This window comes from Lucilia cuprina, chromosome X (genome assembly GCF_022045245.1).
Source record: "Lucilia cuprina isolate Lc7/37 chromosome X, ASM2204524v1, whole genome shotgun sequence".
NCBI lineage: Eukaryota > Metazoa > Arthropoda > Insecta > Diptera > Calliphoridae > Lucilia > Lucilia cuprina.
Window position 1 is genome coordinate 4019072 of NC_060949.1, and position 19000 is coordinate 4038071.

The following is a 19000-nucleotide window of genomic DNA, read 5'->3' on the forward strand; positions in this document are numbered from 1 at the left end:
TTTTGAGTTTTATAATACCTCACATTAATGAAGTTATACGAAAAGTTTATTTAATGTTGTGATAATATTAAAAATGCTGTTTTCGGGAAAGTTTTTTGTGTTATTTCTGAATTCTGTTTCTTAAATAAATTTTTTTATAGTAGAAATATATTTTTCTGCATAAATAACGTACAAATTTCTAAAAACAGAAAATGAAATCTCTTGTATTGATTATGCTGTTCTCCAAATATAATTCGTCATCCGTAAATATACAAATCAAATCATTGTTACCTTAAAGTTTAGAAAAACGCTTTTAAAAACCTATAATTGGCAACACTTATTTCCATTTTCCTTACCATCGTAAACAGAAATCGTTTTCACGATTGACAATATCAGAGTTGTTATAGACTGAGTATAATTGTCAATATTCGTCGTTTTTCCATACATACGTAACATACAAAGTAAGTTGTCGGTACGGTTTTCGTAATAAACGTGTACATTGTCGTTGTGTTTCGTATAGAATGTCCATGGTATATACTTTTTTTAATAATAAACTTAATAAAAAACTAAAAAATAAGAGTTTTAAACCATATATATACATACAATGATTAATTATTTTAATTGTTAAGTAAGAAAAAATTAAAGCCAAAAAAATATTTCACAAAATTTTCTAATCAGAATTGAAAAATAAAAATTAAATCAACAATATATCGAAAATAAAAATTAAGGAAAAAGTAAAGAATTAAAATGTGATATTCTGAAAAACTATTACAAAGAATACAACAAATAAAAAAAAGAAAATCATTTTAAATTTTTATAAAAGTGGAGTGCTTAAAAAAAAATATATGTACGTACATATACCGAAATTAAATTTTAAGAAAAAAATCAAAACAACAATTTCTAGTTGCTATAGTATTTGTGTCTGCAATTCAAATAGAAACAAGAAAAAAATAAAATGTGTATTTGTGTAAGAGCAACCAGCTAGCCAGTCAGTCATTCGTAATGGGGGTAATGCGTCAATGTGGCATTAACGAATTAGTATAAATGGAAGCAGTAAACGAAGCTTAGCTAACCAACCGTCTAAAAAATACTTCACATATAATTATACAAATATACATACATTCATACCGTGCATAGTATGTACATATATAAATTCATGCATACAAATTTTCATACACATATTTGTAAAAACAAAAATTATAGTTGCCATATTATCCAATTTAGTTTGATTTGAAAGGAAAATCGTAAAAATAGGGAGCATTTTAACTACACTTTACGACGGATATTATCAGAACACCAGCAAAAATGAAATTATTTTTTAGGAACGATGACGTACTATACAGGAAGATTGGAATGTTGATAATTTTGTGTGTTTTTATTTCGGGAGTGGCTTTAACTATTTTTACTTTTGTGCAAAATACCTTTTAATGTGTTTTGGCAAAGAAAATATACTAATGTCACAATTTAAACATTTTTAAGCACCAAAAGTAATAATTGTTCCTTTTTTGGCACTATTATGTATACCGGTGTTACCACTATTCTTTATGTTTATTTATTTTTTTTGCATTTTTAACCGATATGTCAATACCCACATACACGGGTATGTTTTTATTCTTATTTTTTATATATCTCGAGATATATATATATATATCGTTTCAACTTAAAATTTGGGTTATTCTTTCAGAGTAATGTTCCAAAATTCAGAGTGAATTTTCGAAAAATTTGTTATATATATTTTTTAAACCGATTATGACCGATATTCAATTTTACTTCGTACATCAATACCCAACAGACCTGGGTATGTATAAAATTATATGACAGTTATCGGAAAAAATTAAGTTTCATTAAAAATCTTATGTTTAATTATTAGAATTATATACATATATTCTTGTATCTTATAAAAAAAATTTGTTTAGTTATTTTTTTTTATAAGATACAAGAATATATGTATATAATTCTAATAATTAAACTTAAGATTTTAAATTTTGTTTTAAATACAAAATCTTGTGGGATTGTTCATAAATAAAAATGTGAAATATATTTGGACCCAGTAACATTTACAAATATGACTTAATAAAATAAAATTATGCCTACCATAATAACTTTATTCTATTATAAACACAAATATTTATTTTTGAATTTTTAAAGTATAATTTTTGACCATGACTTAGCAATAATTTTTACCAAAAAAATCCTACTTACAAAAGCAAAAATAATTTCTTTAATGTTAATCTATTTTATATACCTTAATAAATAATATAGACAAAATTTTGTTCAGTTATCTTTCCTGGTCACTTAATATTAGCTTCTTGGATTCAAAATTTTACAGTTAAATTTTGGATAACGTGCATAAAAAACCGCCTACAGGTTTTTATAAGGTTTTTTCATATATATTTTTTTGTTAGTAAGAAAACAATGAGAAAATTTAAAAAAAAGCTAAAATTTGTTGGTATGCAGTGCAAAACTATATAATTTATACATGCGTTTTATTAAATTAGTTTTAACAATTATCTGAATTATACAGTAGAAATGTATAAAAAGATGAAAAGCCATATAAATTGCATGACATACTGGGGGATATAGGGTATTGATATACGTAATTTTCCTCGGGTATAGGCAAGACGGTTAAAGAACATTTATTTATAAAATATATATAAGTTTAGGTACCTTATGTACTTTTGATGTACTAAATGGTTAATATGAAAAAATATATATTAAAAAATATTTTAATTGCATTTATTTATAGAAAGAATTATTGAAAAAATATATAAAATTAAATAGACGTTCAAATATTAACTGATTTGATTTAAGCCCTTTTGAAATCAATCTAATATTTATTTTTTTATTTATTTAATACAATTTTATAACCAAGCCCATAGGGCCAAATATGGCTTAAATATGGACAAAATTATTTTAGAAATAAGGTGTACATTATAAGGTTTAAGTCAGCTATCGCTAACTTAAAAATACTTATGTTTTCATTAATATTAATCTATGAATTAAACTTCACGTCTGCTCTGTTAATAGATTCAGTATATAAACCGAGAAACTTTTAAAACCAAATTCGGTGTTCTGCAAATCAAATTTTTATTTGAAAATAAAATTCAGAAAAATAAACATATTTTAAATGAAGCATTTATATTAAGTTACAATTGTATTTAAAAACACAAAAAATAGTTATTTGCTTTATTAAAAGTAAATTAAATTTTGTTTAAATTTCGACTAGATTTGTGTGCTCGGTTTGAAAACGAGAAAAAATTATGAGAATACGTTTTTAAACGAGAAATTTACTCGCATTCGGTTTACAGACATGATTTATGATATTTGTAGGTATTCAAATAAAATAAAAAACAAAGTTTATTTAAAACCTATACTTAATTTCTGGGTTCGTAAGTTATGATTAAAAAGTTATATTTTATTGTTTTTTTTTTGAGACTTAAATTTTTTGTTTTAAAAAGTTTGTAACATTCATATTATTTTTGCTTGAAAGCTTCAAAAAGTGTTAACATTTTTTAATTGAATTATTTTTATTAATAAATTTAAAAACAATTGTTATTTCCTGAACAATAAAATATAATTAATTTTTAAGCAACAAATAAAAATCAAAAAATAACTTATTATTCATGTAAAAAAAAATTACAAAATTCATTTTTATAGTAATTTTATTGTAATAAAACCTATAATCATTTTTGTCTGACTTAATTCATGTTGGAGTATAATATTAATTTTTTTGCAAAAATAAAATTCAACACATTGTTTATAAATTTATTTTAAACACTTGCGAAAAATAATGTTTATTTATAATTGTTAGTGGCCCATTAATATATGCTTTGACCAAATAACAAAATTAGATATAAACACAAGTATTAAAAAGTTATAACCCCAACATTTTGTTTCAAATATTTTAAAAGAGTAGTAAACTTTTTTCAAACATTCAAAGCCTGGTTACGTTTAAAAAACTTATTGGCTTTTTAACCGATTGTGTATATTCATAAAGTGTTGTTCGAATTCTACTTAACTTTTTGCAATATAGGAAATAACGCCTGAGATCTTGAATATTAAAAAATGTCTATTATATTTTTTATTACAATATAATATTGTCATCCATAAATAGATGTTTAAAACTTTAGCAATTTATGGAAGAGATTGGTCACTTGTGTAGTTGGTAATGTATAAAAATGTATAAAACTAAAAAAAGAAGAAATTTAAAGCTTTGTTGAAATTTTTAGTTCTTATTCGGTTGAAATTAGATTTTAAATTTATGTTTTTGCCATTATTTTGACTTAAACTAAACTAAAATTTCAAATTAAATTTAAATTTGTAATATTGTTATTTGTTATGTATATCGTTATTTTTTGTATGTAATATTATTTTTTTTTTGGCAGCTAAGGATTAATATTACAAAATAAATGAATAAAAAAAAATAAATAATTTTTTATACCTTTCACCTTTGTGAGAAGGGTATACATATGTATATAAGTTTGTCATTCCGTTTGTAATTTCTATAATATAATTTTCCGATCCTATAAAGTATATATATTCTGGATCCTTATAGATAGAGGAGTCGATTAAGCCATGTATGTCTGTCTGTCTGTCTGTTGAAATCAGTTTTTAGATGACCCCAGATATCCGGTAAGATCCGAATCTTTCGAGAAGATCGCTATTTAAAATCAGCAAAATCGGTCGGTAAATAACGGAGATATGAGCAAAAATCCGAGACAACCTTTGAAAATTTCATCAAAAAATGTCATATTTTTTCATGATTTGTTAAATAAGCAACAACAACACTGTATATTAAAAAAGATGTACACTTGTGCGTAGATGTATTTGGTTTTTCAGCTGTGTATTTCGTTTTGTATGTTTGAATGCTGTTGGCGTCATTGAGTTGTGTATTTTGTTTTGTTTTTGTGAATTCTGTTCGTATATTTTGTTTTTGTTTTTCGTTATGTATGTTTAGTTGTCTGTTGGTTTAGATGCCAAAGTACAGTTTTTTATTTCGTTTAGCGTTGTTGTTCATTTTGTTTTCCTTTTGGTATAATATTTATATAGTCGGGAAAAATTTATAAACTAATATATTTGAAATACACTATTGTGAAGGGTATATAAGATTCGGCACAGCCGAATATAGCACTCTTTCTTGTTTTTCATAGTAATATTAAATATATATTAACCCCTATATTCATAAATGCCAACAAATGTTATTGATGGTTTGTTGTGGGAATTTTGTACGCAAAATGTGAGTGATAAACCTAAAATAAGCGATTAATATCTTTACGTATACGGAGGTAAGAAAATAAGAAAAACTAAGCAAGAACCTTTTGGACACTTTTTTATTAAAAAATAGAATTTTCTTATATCACGGCCTATCATGACTTATTATTGTAATAACGAGAAGTCAAAATAAATTATTTAATATTGTAATACATTAAGCTATTAGTAAAAAATTAGTATTTGAATATGTTACCAAAACAAATCTAAACCATAAATCGAACATATGGTATATTTTAGTTTTTATTTTTATTATTATATAGACACATCATATAATACTAATCTAATAATACTAAATCTAACAAGTAAGAGTGCTATATTCGACTGTGCCGAATCTTATATATCCTTCACCATAGTGTATTTTGAACATACATATTAGTTTTATAAATTTTTCCCAACTACATTATTATTACACCGAAAGCAAAACAAAATGAACAACAACAACGCTAAACGAAATAAAAAACAAAATACACAACAGACATCTAAACATACATAACGAAAAACACAGAAAAACAAAACCAAAATAAACAACGCAATAACACCAACCTACATCCAAATATACGAACAGAATTCACAAAAACAAAATACTCAATGACGCCAACAGCATCCAAACATACAAAACAAAATACACAGCTGAATAAAACCATATACATCTACACACACGTGTACATCTTTTTCTAATATACAGTGTTGTTGTTGCTTTTTTAACAAAGCATGAAAAAAATATGACATTTTTTTATGAAATTTTAGGAGGTTGTCTCGGATTTTTGCTCATATCTCCGTTATTTACCGACCGATTTTGCTGATTTTAAATAGCGATCTTCTCGAAAGCATGTCTAACAGAATTATTGAAGATTCGGATCTCGCCGATATCTGGGGTCTTCTAAAAACTGATTTCAACAGACAGAAAGACAGACAGTCGGACATGGCTTAATCGACTCCGCTATCTATAAGGATCCAGAATATATATACTTTATAGGGTCGGAAAATTATATTATAGAAATTACAAACGGAATGACAAAAACTTAAAAACTTAGCTGTTAGTTTCTAATATTAAATTTAATCTCATAATTCTATATACATGTCTATTATATAGAATTATGAGATTTTTTTAATTAAGAACAATTATTCACCGTTAGTTTGTTCCCTTCTGTATGCTTTATGTATAGTAGAGAGAAAAAACTCTCAGGGAGTTTGTTATTCTGAATAAGCCTGATAAAAAAAGTTTATTTGGTTTCGAACAATACTGTATATATAATTAAATAATTTTGTCTCAATAATAGGTGTGTTATAAGATTGTGTTGGGTTGTATCAAAAGAGTTTGGTCGATAGCAATCGTATTATCAAAAATATTATAGTTATTCCATAAAGTACAAAATTTATTTCAAATATATGTACGTTAAAATGCAAGAGAGAACAATGTTTGAAAAAATATTAAATTTATAATATTTGTGTAGTACTACAAATAGTTATATATACAAAAAAATTAAAGACTAGTAATAATATAAACAAGACAAAAAATATAAAGCTGAACGTTAAAATCACTTTAAATAACTGTACAATAAAATAACATTTCAACGAATATAAATTTGTTTTGACATATTTTAATGGTTGTCTATAATAATTTATTAGTGTTAAACCTAAAGTGGAAGCAAGTAAAATTATTAAAAAATTGGACCCGATTAACGCAGGCGCACAATGCTAGCAGCGAATTTGCCAGTATGCCAATATGCTGGAATGGTAAGATTTTAAGTTACTTTCTTATATATTCAAATAGGTATTTTTATTATATTTTATAGGGAACAATATTGATTCGAAAATAATTTCATTCGCTATAATAAACCTTACATTCAAAATGTAAAAAATTTTAATTTTAGTTAATAATTTCACTCAGAATATGGGTTCCTTGAATTGAGTTTTAATAAAGTTATTCGTGGTTAAGTCTTTCAAAATGTATTTTTTATTATTGATTTTGTAAACGTACAAACAAACTTTATATTTTATATTATAGCGAAAACGTTTCTCTGCTATTTATTGGGTTGTATTTATTATAAAATTTAAATAAAATATTTCAAATATTTGGAAGGATTTATATCTTGGGTGTACTACTTTCAATAATGTTTGTTGTCAAATTTTGTCAAATATTGCTTTTTGATATTATTTTTTTTTTAATTTTTGTATTTTTATGTATACCTATTTTTTAAGCGGATTATTGCCAATAGGCTAGGCTTAATGTGGAAGTAAATTAAAATATTCAAAACAATACACTAAATATGTAGTGTAAAATTTTGGCAAATTCATTGTGTGATAACATATTCTGAATACCTATACATACACATATACATGCTTTAAATCTCTCCTACAAAGAATAGAGTTAAAAAACAGAAATTTTGTATTGATATGTTATGAATTTAATACATATAATTTTAAATGTAATTTTAATAGAACCAATTTGTAAAAATATAAACAAATACAATTTTCAAATTAAAATCGATCCATATAGTAAGTTAATACTTTTTAATATAATTTTTAAACAATGTTATTAAACAATTTAATTTTGAGTGAAATATTTCAAGCGAGGCTCCAGAAAAACTATAAAAGCACTTAAAACAGTGCTATTTATTTATTTATATTTTATTTATTACAAATTATTATTTTTTTAAATTCCATAAAAAATTATTTATATACAATATAATATATTAAAAGCCTCCCCAGCCATAAAAATAACAAAAAAAAGGAGAAGTTACTGGGTCCCAATAAGTAACATGCAAACATATTTAGAATGTGAATATGTTCCACCAACGAGCAATTCTGACAAGAAATGATGTTGCAAACAATGTGGGTTTCTAGTAGACCGCGAAAGCGGTTTGTTACTTTTGACAACATTATGAAGAAGAAGTATCAAGTTCCTAGTTTACAAAAAATCATCAAAAGAAGAACCAAAAAATCAGATATCTGTTCACGGCGTCGTACGTCATATACAAAAAGCACAATTGAATTTACTAAACGATTAAATTTGTTTATCTGCCTACCGGAAAAAAACGGAAGAGAATGAACTTATTTATACCGTATATGCATAGGCATATACATATTAACAGAGTAAATTCTACGTATAATAAAAAAACTACGGTGTATTATTAATTTAATTTTTAATAATCCCGTTTTATTTTAATTTATTTGTGTGTATATCCTGTAAAAAATTTAAATTTTTGATACTGCCTGTTAAGGGCATGTTAAATACAAATTGAAAACATAAGAAAACAAAAAGAGACATTATTTTCTCTTTTTGTTTTCTTATGTTTTCAATTTATAAATGATTGGCTCTAATGGCTCTCCGAATGCCAAGTGCAAACTTTGCCACAAAATCTTAATAACCAGAGGCGGATCAACCAAAGTTGTGTAAGAATATCACAATCTAGATATCTAAACGTGATTTATGATTTTTTAATTTTAATTGAAAAATAATTTATGTTAATATATAATGTACACTGATAAATGCTATTAAAGTTATGTATTATTTTAATGTTTATTTTATTTATTTAAACAAATTGTATAAAAAGCCACAATAGGCCAATCAAACTATATTACAATGCAAATTTTAAAAAAATAAAAATTACATTATTAATGTAGATTTCACACATAAAAGTTTTGAAATTTTACATAAAAATAATACATTTTGTTTGCTTTAAATATTTTGCACTTAAAAAAACTTTTAAATAAACTTTATACAAAAAAAATTCCGGAATTTTTGTTCCGGACTTAGAAATTCCGATTTTGGGGTTGCTTCTTTGGACTCAAAATTATAATTTTAAAGCATTAAACTTATTGTTTGGATCGATTTCAATGTCACACCTTTTCATATATACCCAAGATATCGAATCCAATTGCGTAGTTTGTAAATTTGTAACCAGAGTTTGAAAATAACTAGGCCAACATTACCAAAGTGATTGAATTGTTAATTATTTATTAATTTTTTTAATTAATTACACACATGTTTGTAAAATTGTGTTGCCACAATGATTACAAAAGGATATGAGCTTACTGATGTGAATTGATATATTTTGGACAAACATCGGTTTTAAGATGTCAAAAATAACGACAAATAAAATTAAAAATGTGTTTTTTAGTATTGATAAAATAAAAAATAATAATTGAAAGTGGTGATTAAAAAATATTTTGTTTTTTTTTTATTTTTCAGTTTTTTGCTTTTACTTATATTTGATTTTTAAAAGGATAGAAAAACAGATTTTGTTTATTTTGAAAAATGTGTGTTACTGATGATATTGATGCATAAAATTAATTTTGTAAGAATGTCATTTGTTTATTAATTTTATTGTTATTGGTTTTAATTTTGTCTCAAAACATATTTTTAAATTGCATCTTAAAAAACTGTAATAAAACAAAAACACATGAATGTTATCTCATGTTTAAATAAGTTTTAAAATGTACAATCGATGTTACTTTTTACTATTTTTACATATATTTTTCGATTTCGAATCTGATATTCATATTGAACGTTAGTCTTAACAATAAAAGCGTACAGAAAAATTTACATACATATTAAAAAATCTACACTGTTTTTGTAATTGTCTACACACGTTCTTATTGAACTCATCTGTGATAGTAAATTGCTTTAAAATAAATAACAAACTTAAAACTTAAAAAAAAGCTAAGATAAAGTTAACTAAACAAATAATGCGTGTTTATACAAAAAACTCATCTACGACAGAGAATATCCTAGCTTGTCAAAATGGAAAGAATGTAGCTCCAGGAATAAATAAAAATGAAGTAAAGAAATGTAAGATACCACCTATTGTAGTGGATGTCAATGCATCATTTTCAGAAATCAAAAATTAATTAGGAAAGGAATGCTTTTTTAAGCGTACTTCCATTGGTACTAAAGTATTCACTTTAAACCAGGCAGTATATGATAGCTGTATGCAAATACTGAGGGAAAATAATATCGAGTTTCATTCTTTTAATTCGAAAAATAATAAGTTATACACCATCTTCTTGCACGGCTTACCTCGTATTAAAGCAGACGATATCAGAACCGAATTGGAAAGCTACAACATTTCACCATCTGCTGTAACTGAAATTATTACCGAATTCAGCTCGAATAATAATGCAGTGTATAAGGTACAATTTATTTGAAACAAATTTAATCCAAGTGCTTTAAAAAATGTGAGATCTATAGCTAACGCAATTATTACAGGCCAACCCAATGTTGGAACTGTCTAATGTATGGTCATGGTGAAGAGCATTGTCATCGAAGTGCCGCTTGCATGATATGTGCAGAAAAGCATAGTACAAATGTTTGTCTATTTTACACAAATGAAAAGTGTCTAGATGTTTTTACTTGTTTTAATTGTAAAAAACATGGAAAAGAGAAACTGATCATGCAGCAAATTACATAAATTGTCCGCTACGTTCTCTTTATCTGGAGACGAGGGCAAGGGTTAGAACTAAATCTTATAATAATAACAGAGTACAACAAAATTTAAATACATTCAAATTCAACGGTGCAGATTTTCCGAATTTATTCAATACACAAGCCGCAACAATAATATTATAATGAATGGCAACGTTTCATACTTAAACTAGCTGAAAAATAATTCTGATCAGTTTAGTGTCGATGAACTTTTTGATATCTTTACAATTGCTATAGAAGATTTACAAAGGTGTACATCAAAAGTGCAACAAATAAAAGTTGTTATGTCTATGGTAAAATATGCTCATGGGTTACATTTATTTAAACTTATTTAAAAAGTTTCATTTGAATGATAATGGAATTCCATACTTCTTTAAATTTAGACAATTTAAAATATTACTCGAAAGAGGAAGTAAAATGAAACAAGTAAGAGTGCTATATTCGGCTGTGCTGAATCTTATATACCCTTCACCATAGTTTAATTTTATACAATTTTTAATTATTTTACTTTTCCGACAATATCATTATTATATCAATATCAACAGAAAAGAAATAACAACAACGCTAAACGAAATAGAACAAAAAATAAATAAAAATCACAAGGCAATGAAACCAACCAACATCCAAACATACAAAACGAAATATACTGAATAACAAAATACACAACACAATAAATATTTTTTCCAAATCAACAAATGACAGATAAAAAAATATATCTGAAGTTAAAAAAAAAATAATTCACACAAATTCAAAAACATTTTAAGATTACATAACAAAATTCGTTCCTTTATCTGTACATTTTTAGTTTATTAAATTTTTCAGATTTCAACCCCATTAAAAACATTTTTATTTTATAAAAGGTTTATAAAACAAAATTTTCATACAAAATCTACTTTATAAACCGTTTATAAAATACAAATTTTGTTTCTGAATAAGGGGGTCAGTATATAACTAGAAATTACTTTTGTTTCTTCATTAAACAATATCGTCCCTTTTTAATTTTTTGGAATAATGGTAGAACTAATTAAAACTTCTAAGTAAAGATATATTTCTATTTAAAATTTCTTTAAATCGTCCCAGCCATTTATGTGCGGACCTTATGAAAAACTCGAAACTCCCTTTTCACCCATTTTAATTTAATTTTTCTAAAATATATGTTTTGACTGATTACAACAAAATACTTTTTAAGTATATGAATATTTCCGAAAAAGTACCTAAACTACACATAATTATCCGTTAAGTTTGAATTACCCACATGCATATTCCACACCCCCCTGATCCAACGTTCGCAACGAGTCTTTCCCAATACATATTTATGACACTTTAAATGCTAAATCGAAAGTATTTAACTTTAGAACATACAGAAATCACTTTTTAAGAACAAAAACAGTACTTTTGCCCGTTTTTCATATTATTTCCCTCTTTTTCCCAAACTTTTAACGGAAATTTGCTAATTAAAATTTCTTATGCTATGTATACACTGTTGATGAGATCTTACAACGTTGGCAGTAAAATGTGCAGAAAAGGTCGAATAACACTGCCTACTTACTTACAAATGTGGTTTTGCAATATTGTCAGTCTGACAACGTTGCAAAATAAAAATTTAAAGTTCAGACGATTGTTAGATATTGTCGAAAAATTTTACTGACAACGTTGTAAGATCTGACAACCTTGTGTCACGGCTTTAAGATAACTAAATCGAAAATAATTTCGCGTTAGAATATACAAAAATATGTTTTCAAGCACAAAAGTACCAATTTTCCCAGTTTTTCGCCCTTTTCCCAATTTTTGATACCAGTTTTATTCCAACTTTCGTAACGCATATATTTCTGACATTTTAGAATGCTAAATCGAAAATATTTTTGCATTAATAGCCAAAAATAAATTTACCCGTTTTTCGTCGTTTTCACCTATTTTTTACCCCTTCTAGTCAAATTTTCGGAAAGTTATATAGCCTATTGACGCTTGGTTGTATCGTAGTATGTCGTATTTTATTTTATTATTTGATTCAAAAAAATTTATTTGAAAAAATTTTATGACTTACAAGAAAATTGGTTCATCTGTTTAGACGTGATTGACGCACTAACAAATAAACAAACTTACAAAGAAATTTATAATATACAGTGCGAGCAAAACTGTATAAATGTTTAGCCAATAAGATTTAAAAATGCAATAAAAAACATAGAATAAAGGAAAAATAATTAAGTTTTCCATTTAAAAAACTCAGTAAAACAATGTAAAAATTAAAAACTAAAGATTAAAACATGTTTATAAATAAAGTTGATAATATTTTGTGCAAAGTCGTTTTGCTTTATGACACTTTTTATACGTTTAGGCGCTCTTTCGACCAAGGTGTCAATGGTCTGGTGCGAAATACTAGACCACTCAGTTTGCAATTTCGATCAAAGTTTTTTAAGATTTCTTTGTGCTTTATCGAATTGCGCAAGACGTTTTTTAATAAAGCCCATAAATTTTCAATTAGATTGATTTCCGGGTATTGAGTTGGCCATCATTGCATTGCACAGTGTCAGATTTTGCAATTTTAGGGGGACTAAACTCTAAATTTTGAAATTATTAAGTATCACTTTTTAAATATACTTACAATTAACGGTTGCCTTTAAAAGACGTGGTAACCTTATTCTTAATCATACTTTTAATTTAATTTTACTTTAATTTTACTAAAGAGCCGAGATTCAAGTGAAACAACACCATCAGACTACCACCCCTATGTTTCAATGTTTCTATTGCTTTGTGCTTAAATAGAACTTTCTTAACTTCTGGTGTGCTTATATTTTTTCTTTTTCGCACTTGTAGCAATTTTCGGTAGCAAATTCCTAACTTCCTGGTAATTTGACGAGAACAGTAATTATTTTTTGTCATTTCGACCATATGGTTTTCCAATAAATTTCATATTTTTCTTATTAAAAGTAGAAAATTAAAATATTTGCAAAAATTACAAATATGACTCAAAAACGGTAACTGTTTGTTTTGATGCTTTCTTCAAAGGTAAATCAAGTAACAGTACTCAAATTCTAAGTTTTTTGCCTACCTTTTTTAAGAGAATTTTGTTTTTTTGTGTTTATAAATAAAATTCGAAAAAACAGGTAAAAAGTAAAACATATATTTACCAATTAAAAATAGAGATTGTGTAAAATGGGGAAAATTAGAAAAAATATTATAATACAAATTTTGGTGCACTTGTTGTTGCATTTTATTATTTTTCATCAGAATTTGCATGTCAATAAAGTATTTTGCATATTGAATACCGGTTAATTTCATTGGGTTTTTCAAATTATTTTTTAATTATTTTTGGAATTAATTGTTTTATTGTTAAAAGGAAGAGTGTTAAGTATTTTTTAATTGCGATTTGCAACAATCATTTCCTCATTGGGTGAAAATGTTATTTGCCTTAAAATGTTTAAAGGATAATAATGAGGTTATTTCGATATAAAAAATTAGTTTAGATTTCTAGAACAAGTGTAAATCAATAAAATATAATTATGAAATGTTTAATCAATAACATTAAAAAATATAAAATAGAGTAGTAGATGTAATGATCCAAAGAATTATTAGAAAAAACGCACTGAGTGCTCTTTCAAAATCTTTAACTGCCAAAGGGAGGCGACTTGTATCCAAGGAAAACTATTGGACTCCCGATTTATCTTTTTCAAAATCTATATACGAACTAGGAGGAACACTATGTTTAAATTTAGACCTCTAAACAGACCTTAGGTTGCTTGGAACCAATGTAAAGTGAACTGTCGTGTAGTACAGGAAAAATACCTAATTTAGATATTTTAAAATATAGGCGGTTATCATACCGTAACGTCAACAAAAGCAATATTTTTCATCTAATACATACACTTATATATATTTAGAACCCAAATCAAAAATAACTATCCAGATCCAAATACACCTACTGTATCTTATTCATAAAATAAAGAATTTAAAATATGAGGTTGAAAATCAAGATTTTAGCATTTAATAGTTCTATAGTGGTATATGGTGATGTCACCATACTTAGAGTGGCTAGGATGGTACTTAGTGTTAGATTTATTGAATAAGAATCAATATTATAAAATTCTAAATAAAATTTACACAATACTCCCCAAATAGATGGAGTTTCTGTAATGTAGTTTTTGTTTATCAATACAAAATGACCAAAAACCCGGATTATTTTGTTATAATATATAGATTTATACCTCACAAAACTTTTTTTCTAGGTCCAAATCCATTGATTATATAATATATATCATGTTTCCAATTCAAAATTACTTATTATTTTCGAAATTTAATGATTTCATGTTAAGTCAAATATTGATAAATTCTGATAGGTATATAGGATAATAAGAATAAGTTAAGAAATGTTCAAATTTAGTCGTTCCACTACTAAAATATCTAAAAAATGTTTTTCTAATATATAGGAGTAATAAAAATATTAAATTTTATAAAATAATGCAGCAATATTAAAGAAATAAAAAAAAAACTAAAAAGCAAAATACTTTATTGACACATAAAATTAACAATACGTTCCATTTTATCAAAAATCTCGTTAATTAATATAACGACTTTACTTTTTATAGTAGAAAATTAAATATAAGATACTCTTTAAAAAATACAACAAACAAATTGCTTTATTTTGCTAAAAATAATTGTTCAAATAAAGTTTTTTCTTAAAATTTATAAAATTTTACATAGGCAAATTATTTAATTGATTCACTTAATATAAGTTTGTCATTCCGTTTGTAATTTCTATAATATAATTTCCGACCCTATAAAGTATATACAGTGTCTCTAATAAGTATTCGAATTTAGGTATACTATGAAAAGAAACCAAATTTAATAAATTTTTTGCGTGCATTCCTTAGGTTTCATATCACACTTTTTAAAATTTCAAAAATTTACATTTACTTCAATTAATTAAGCTTTTGTTAAAAGAAGTCCATAAAATTACCTCACAAAATTATTCGAATTTTTTTTTAGTATTTTACATTTCATCATATTATACGAAACATAAAATTGGAATCAAATTGTTTTTTTTTTGTTTAAAATTGTTTAAGGATATATCCGAAGGGATATATTTTTGGCCCATTTGGGCCACAATTTTGGGGGATAGTACCATCTTTTTATGTAATATCATTAAAATCTGGCAACACTATGCCTGAGTAGACGTGTGTGATTTTGCAGCTGATCATTTGTTAACTTTTAAAACTTTTTTTAATTAAAATAAATCAAATTAATTTCTTAAAACTGAATATTTTAAGATAATTGTGTATTGTCAACAGGTTTTATATAAAGACAATTGTATATTTTTGGATTTTTTGGCGAGTTATTGCAATAAATTTTTTTGGTTGATTTTTAACGCCATATTGTTATTTATTATATACAAATTAACAAAGCCAACCAAAAGAACTTAAACCAAAATGTCGCCGACTGCTAGTGTTTTCAAATGTGGCGTTTGTAAGGAGACTATTAGAAAGACCCAGCCTAGCATTCAATGCAAAATATGTACATTATGGATTCATGTTCCGTGTGCAGGCATTACTGACAGTGCTCTTACTGCTCTAAAAGCTAACAAATCATTATCGTTTTCCTGTAGTGCCTGTGATAGTAATCCTCGGGCTGGTCTTGAGAGTGTGTTGCATTTCCTTTTCCTTTTGGTGATCTCAACAGTAAGATAGATGCTTTCATTAATAAAGTTGATGGTGAACAGACATCTATTAGACAAGCATTGGCTGATACTGTTTCGAGTTTTAAACTGGAGATGGCTTCCTGTTTGAAAGAAATGAAGTCTGAGATTGTTGACTGCAACAAACTTATACATAGCATCGACTCTTCGACAACCAAAAAGATAACCGCGCTGGAGGTGGAGAATAATATTTTGCACAAAAGACTTAATCGTGCCGATATTGTTGTTAATGGGTTGCCTGATGGTGTTGATGACCTCTTTTCTGTTGCTGTTAAGATTTGTTCTATTTATAATGTGCCCATTGGAAAGAATGATGTCAACCATATATGTTATTTTAACAAACGAAAATCTATTTTGATTAAGCTGAACAGCGTGTTTTTGCGAGATGAAGTTATGAAAGAATATCATAGAACTCGGTCACTCAAAGTCAGTGATGTTATGGGTGGTGATATTGGTCTGCGAGTTTATTTAAATGACCATTTTTCTCCAGCTGCTGGTAAACTCAATGGTATTTGTAAAAAGCTATTGGGTAGGAAAATAATAAGTAAATATAGAATTTTGAACAATGATATACTGAGGGCTAAACTTACGATGTCTGATGGCAAGGAATTGGTGCTGGATTACTCTGGATGTGCTGGACTGTTGGTTGATGCATCTTATATTTGAATTTGGGTATTTAATATTTCATGTTTGTGAATTAATGCTGAACTTAACGTGGTTTTATTAGACTTTTTGTGTTGTAAAACCTGGAGGTTTATTTTTTGTTCATAAACACTAATGATTTATATTTAATTGTTAATTATTTTTAATTATTAAGAGTTCTTTTTAGCTTTGCTTATTTAAAGATTGTTATATAAGGTTAGTTTTTGAATGAGAAGCTGTGTTTTGTATGTAATAATTTTGTGAAACAAAATGAAAGTAATGATTTTTATACATTTTTCCTTATTTTTCATCTTCTGGTTCCCCACTGTAGTCTTTTGTTTTGATGTCGGCTAACTTAGATGCTGGTCCATCTTTCAGCAACAATTCTTATATTAAATCGGTTTTGAATCCATACATGAGTTTTTTCAGAGCAGGTCATATGAACTGTCGAGCCTTAAACCTTCAGCTGACTATTCAAAGATTGATGAATTGAGAGCAATCTTAAGTAATTCGGTATTGAATGTTTTTGGTGTATCTGAAACTTGGCTCAAACCTTATGTTTCAACTCGAAGTGTTAATATAACTGGTTTCAACTTTTATCGTAATGATCGCATACATACAAGAGGTGGAGGTGTAGGAATTTATGTTTCTACTGGACTTAAGTGTAAAACAGTATTTAAGGTTTCTGAGCATGAAACGTGTGAATCGCTTTTCGTTGAAATATCTTTTGGTGATTTTTTGGTTTTGTTTGGGGTAGTTTATTTGCCTTACAGTGATTTGGTCTCTTTTGAAAATTTTCACAAAGATTTGTTTTTGAAATACTCAAATATTATTGTTGTATGTGATTTCAACTGCAACATGTTTGATATTGTACGATCTAGTAGTATGAGAGCTTTATGTTTAAGGAATAATTTGTTTACGGTTCATAATTCTAGGCCTACACATTTTGATGTAGCCCATGGTTCAACATCTCTTATTGACTTTTGGTTGGTTAGTAACAGTTCCATGATAAATTTCTCTGACCAATTACAATGTTTATTTATATCTCATCACTCCCTTATTTTTGCATCGTTTTCTTTTAGTGTTCTAAGAAATGATGAGTATTTTGAGTTCAGAGATTTTAATTCTATTGACTGGGATGGTTTGGTAAGATTCTTGGCTGAATTTAACTTTGGGGGCTTTAATGGAGGTAATGTCGATGAGCAGTGCTCAATTATTTCATCCCTTTTAGAATCTTTAATGGCTTTTGTTCCCGTCGTTAGGAAAAAAGTTGTTTCTAAGAATGATAGTTGGCTGAGCTCTAGAGATGTTGTCTACGCAAGGTCTCTTAGGGATCTTGCGTATCGTTATTTTAGAAATTCTGAAGAGAACTGGAGGAATACTGTAAGTATCGCAATAGAGCCAAGAGTATTTTGCGTAGGGCTAAGAGGAGGCACTATTCCAACATATTTTCTCGTTTGGATTCCGCTGGTGTGTGGAGGGTTTTGAAAGGTTCTGGGTGTGTTGGTGGTGAATTAATTGAATATTGTGGTGATATTGATATGTTAAATGACTTTTTTGTTTCGGGTAGTGGTTCTAGTATGACAATGTTTCATTTAATGTTTTCTCTGATTGTAGGGACACTTTTTCATTTCGCTGTATCACTGAGCTTGAGTTATGTGAAGCTTTTGAGAAAGTAAAGTCTAACTCGGTTGTTTTTTGAGTCTTTATGATGGCCAGTATGCTTACCGTAAGGGGTTTAATACCACTTCAATGCTTCTTAGTATTACGGATCACATTAGACAGAATATTAATGATGGTGAATTGAGTGCACTTATATCACTTGACCTTTCTAAAGCCTTTAATTCAGTTTCTTTTCCTATTATGATAAAAAAGCTTAGGGATGAGTTTAATTTTTCAGGTACTGCATGCCGTCTTATTTACTCTTATTTAACAATTTGTTGTTCTTAATGGGCGGCATTCATCGTGTCGTAATATTTTTTCTGGTGTCC

General features: G+C 26.7%; 1 protein-coding gene across 5 annotated transcripts in view; it reads left to right on the forward strand.

The window, feature by feature from the left end:
• The first annotated feature begins 226 nt into the window (after window positions 1-226).
• LOC111675077 (protein Gawky) overlaps window positions 227-19000 on the forward strand; it is a 41038-nt gene continuing 22264 nt past the window's right edge. For 2 of the 5 annotated variants that reach the window (XM_046956422.1, XM_023435792.2), the window contains exon 1: window positions 6542-6987. In XM_046956422.1, the coding sequence (XP_046812378.1) occupies window positions 6946-6987 (42 nt within the window). In that variant the 5' untranslated portion in view covers window positions 6542-6945. Of the gene's footprint in view, window positions 510-733; window positions 827-6541; window positions 6988-19000 lie in introns of those variants that run through there. The other 3 variants (XM_023435790.2, XM_023435791.2, XM_023435793.2) reach the window with 3 other exon arrangements.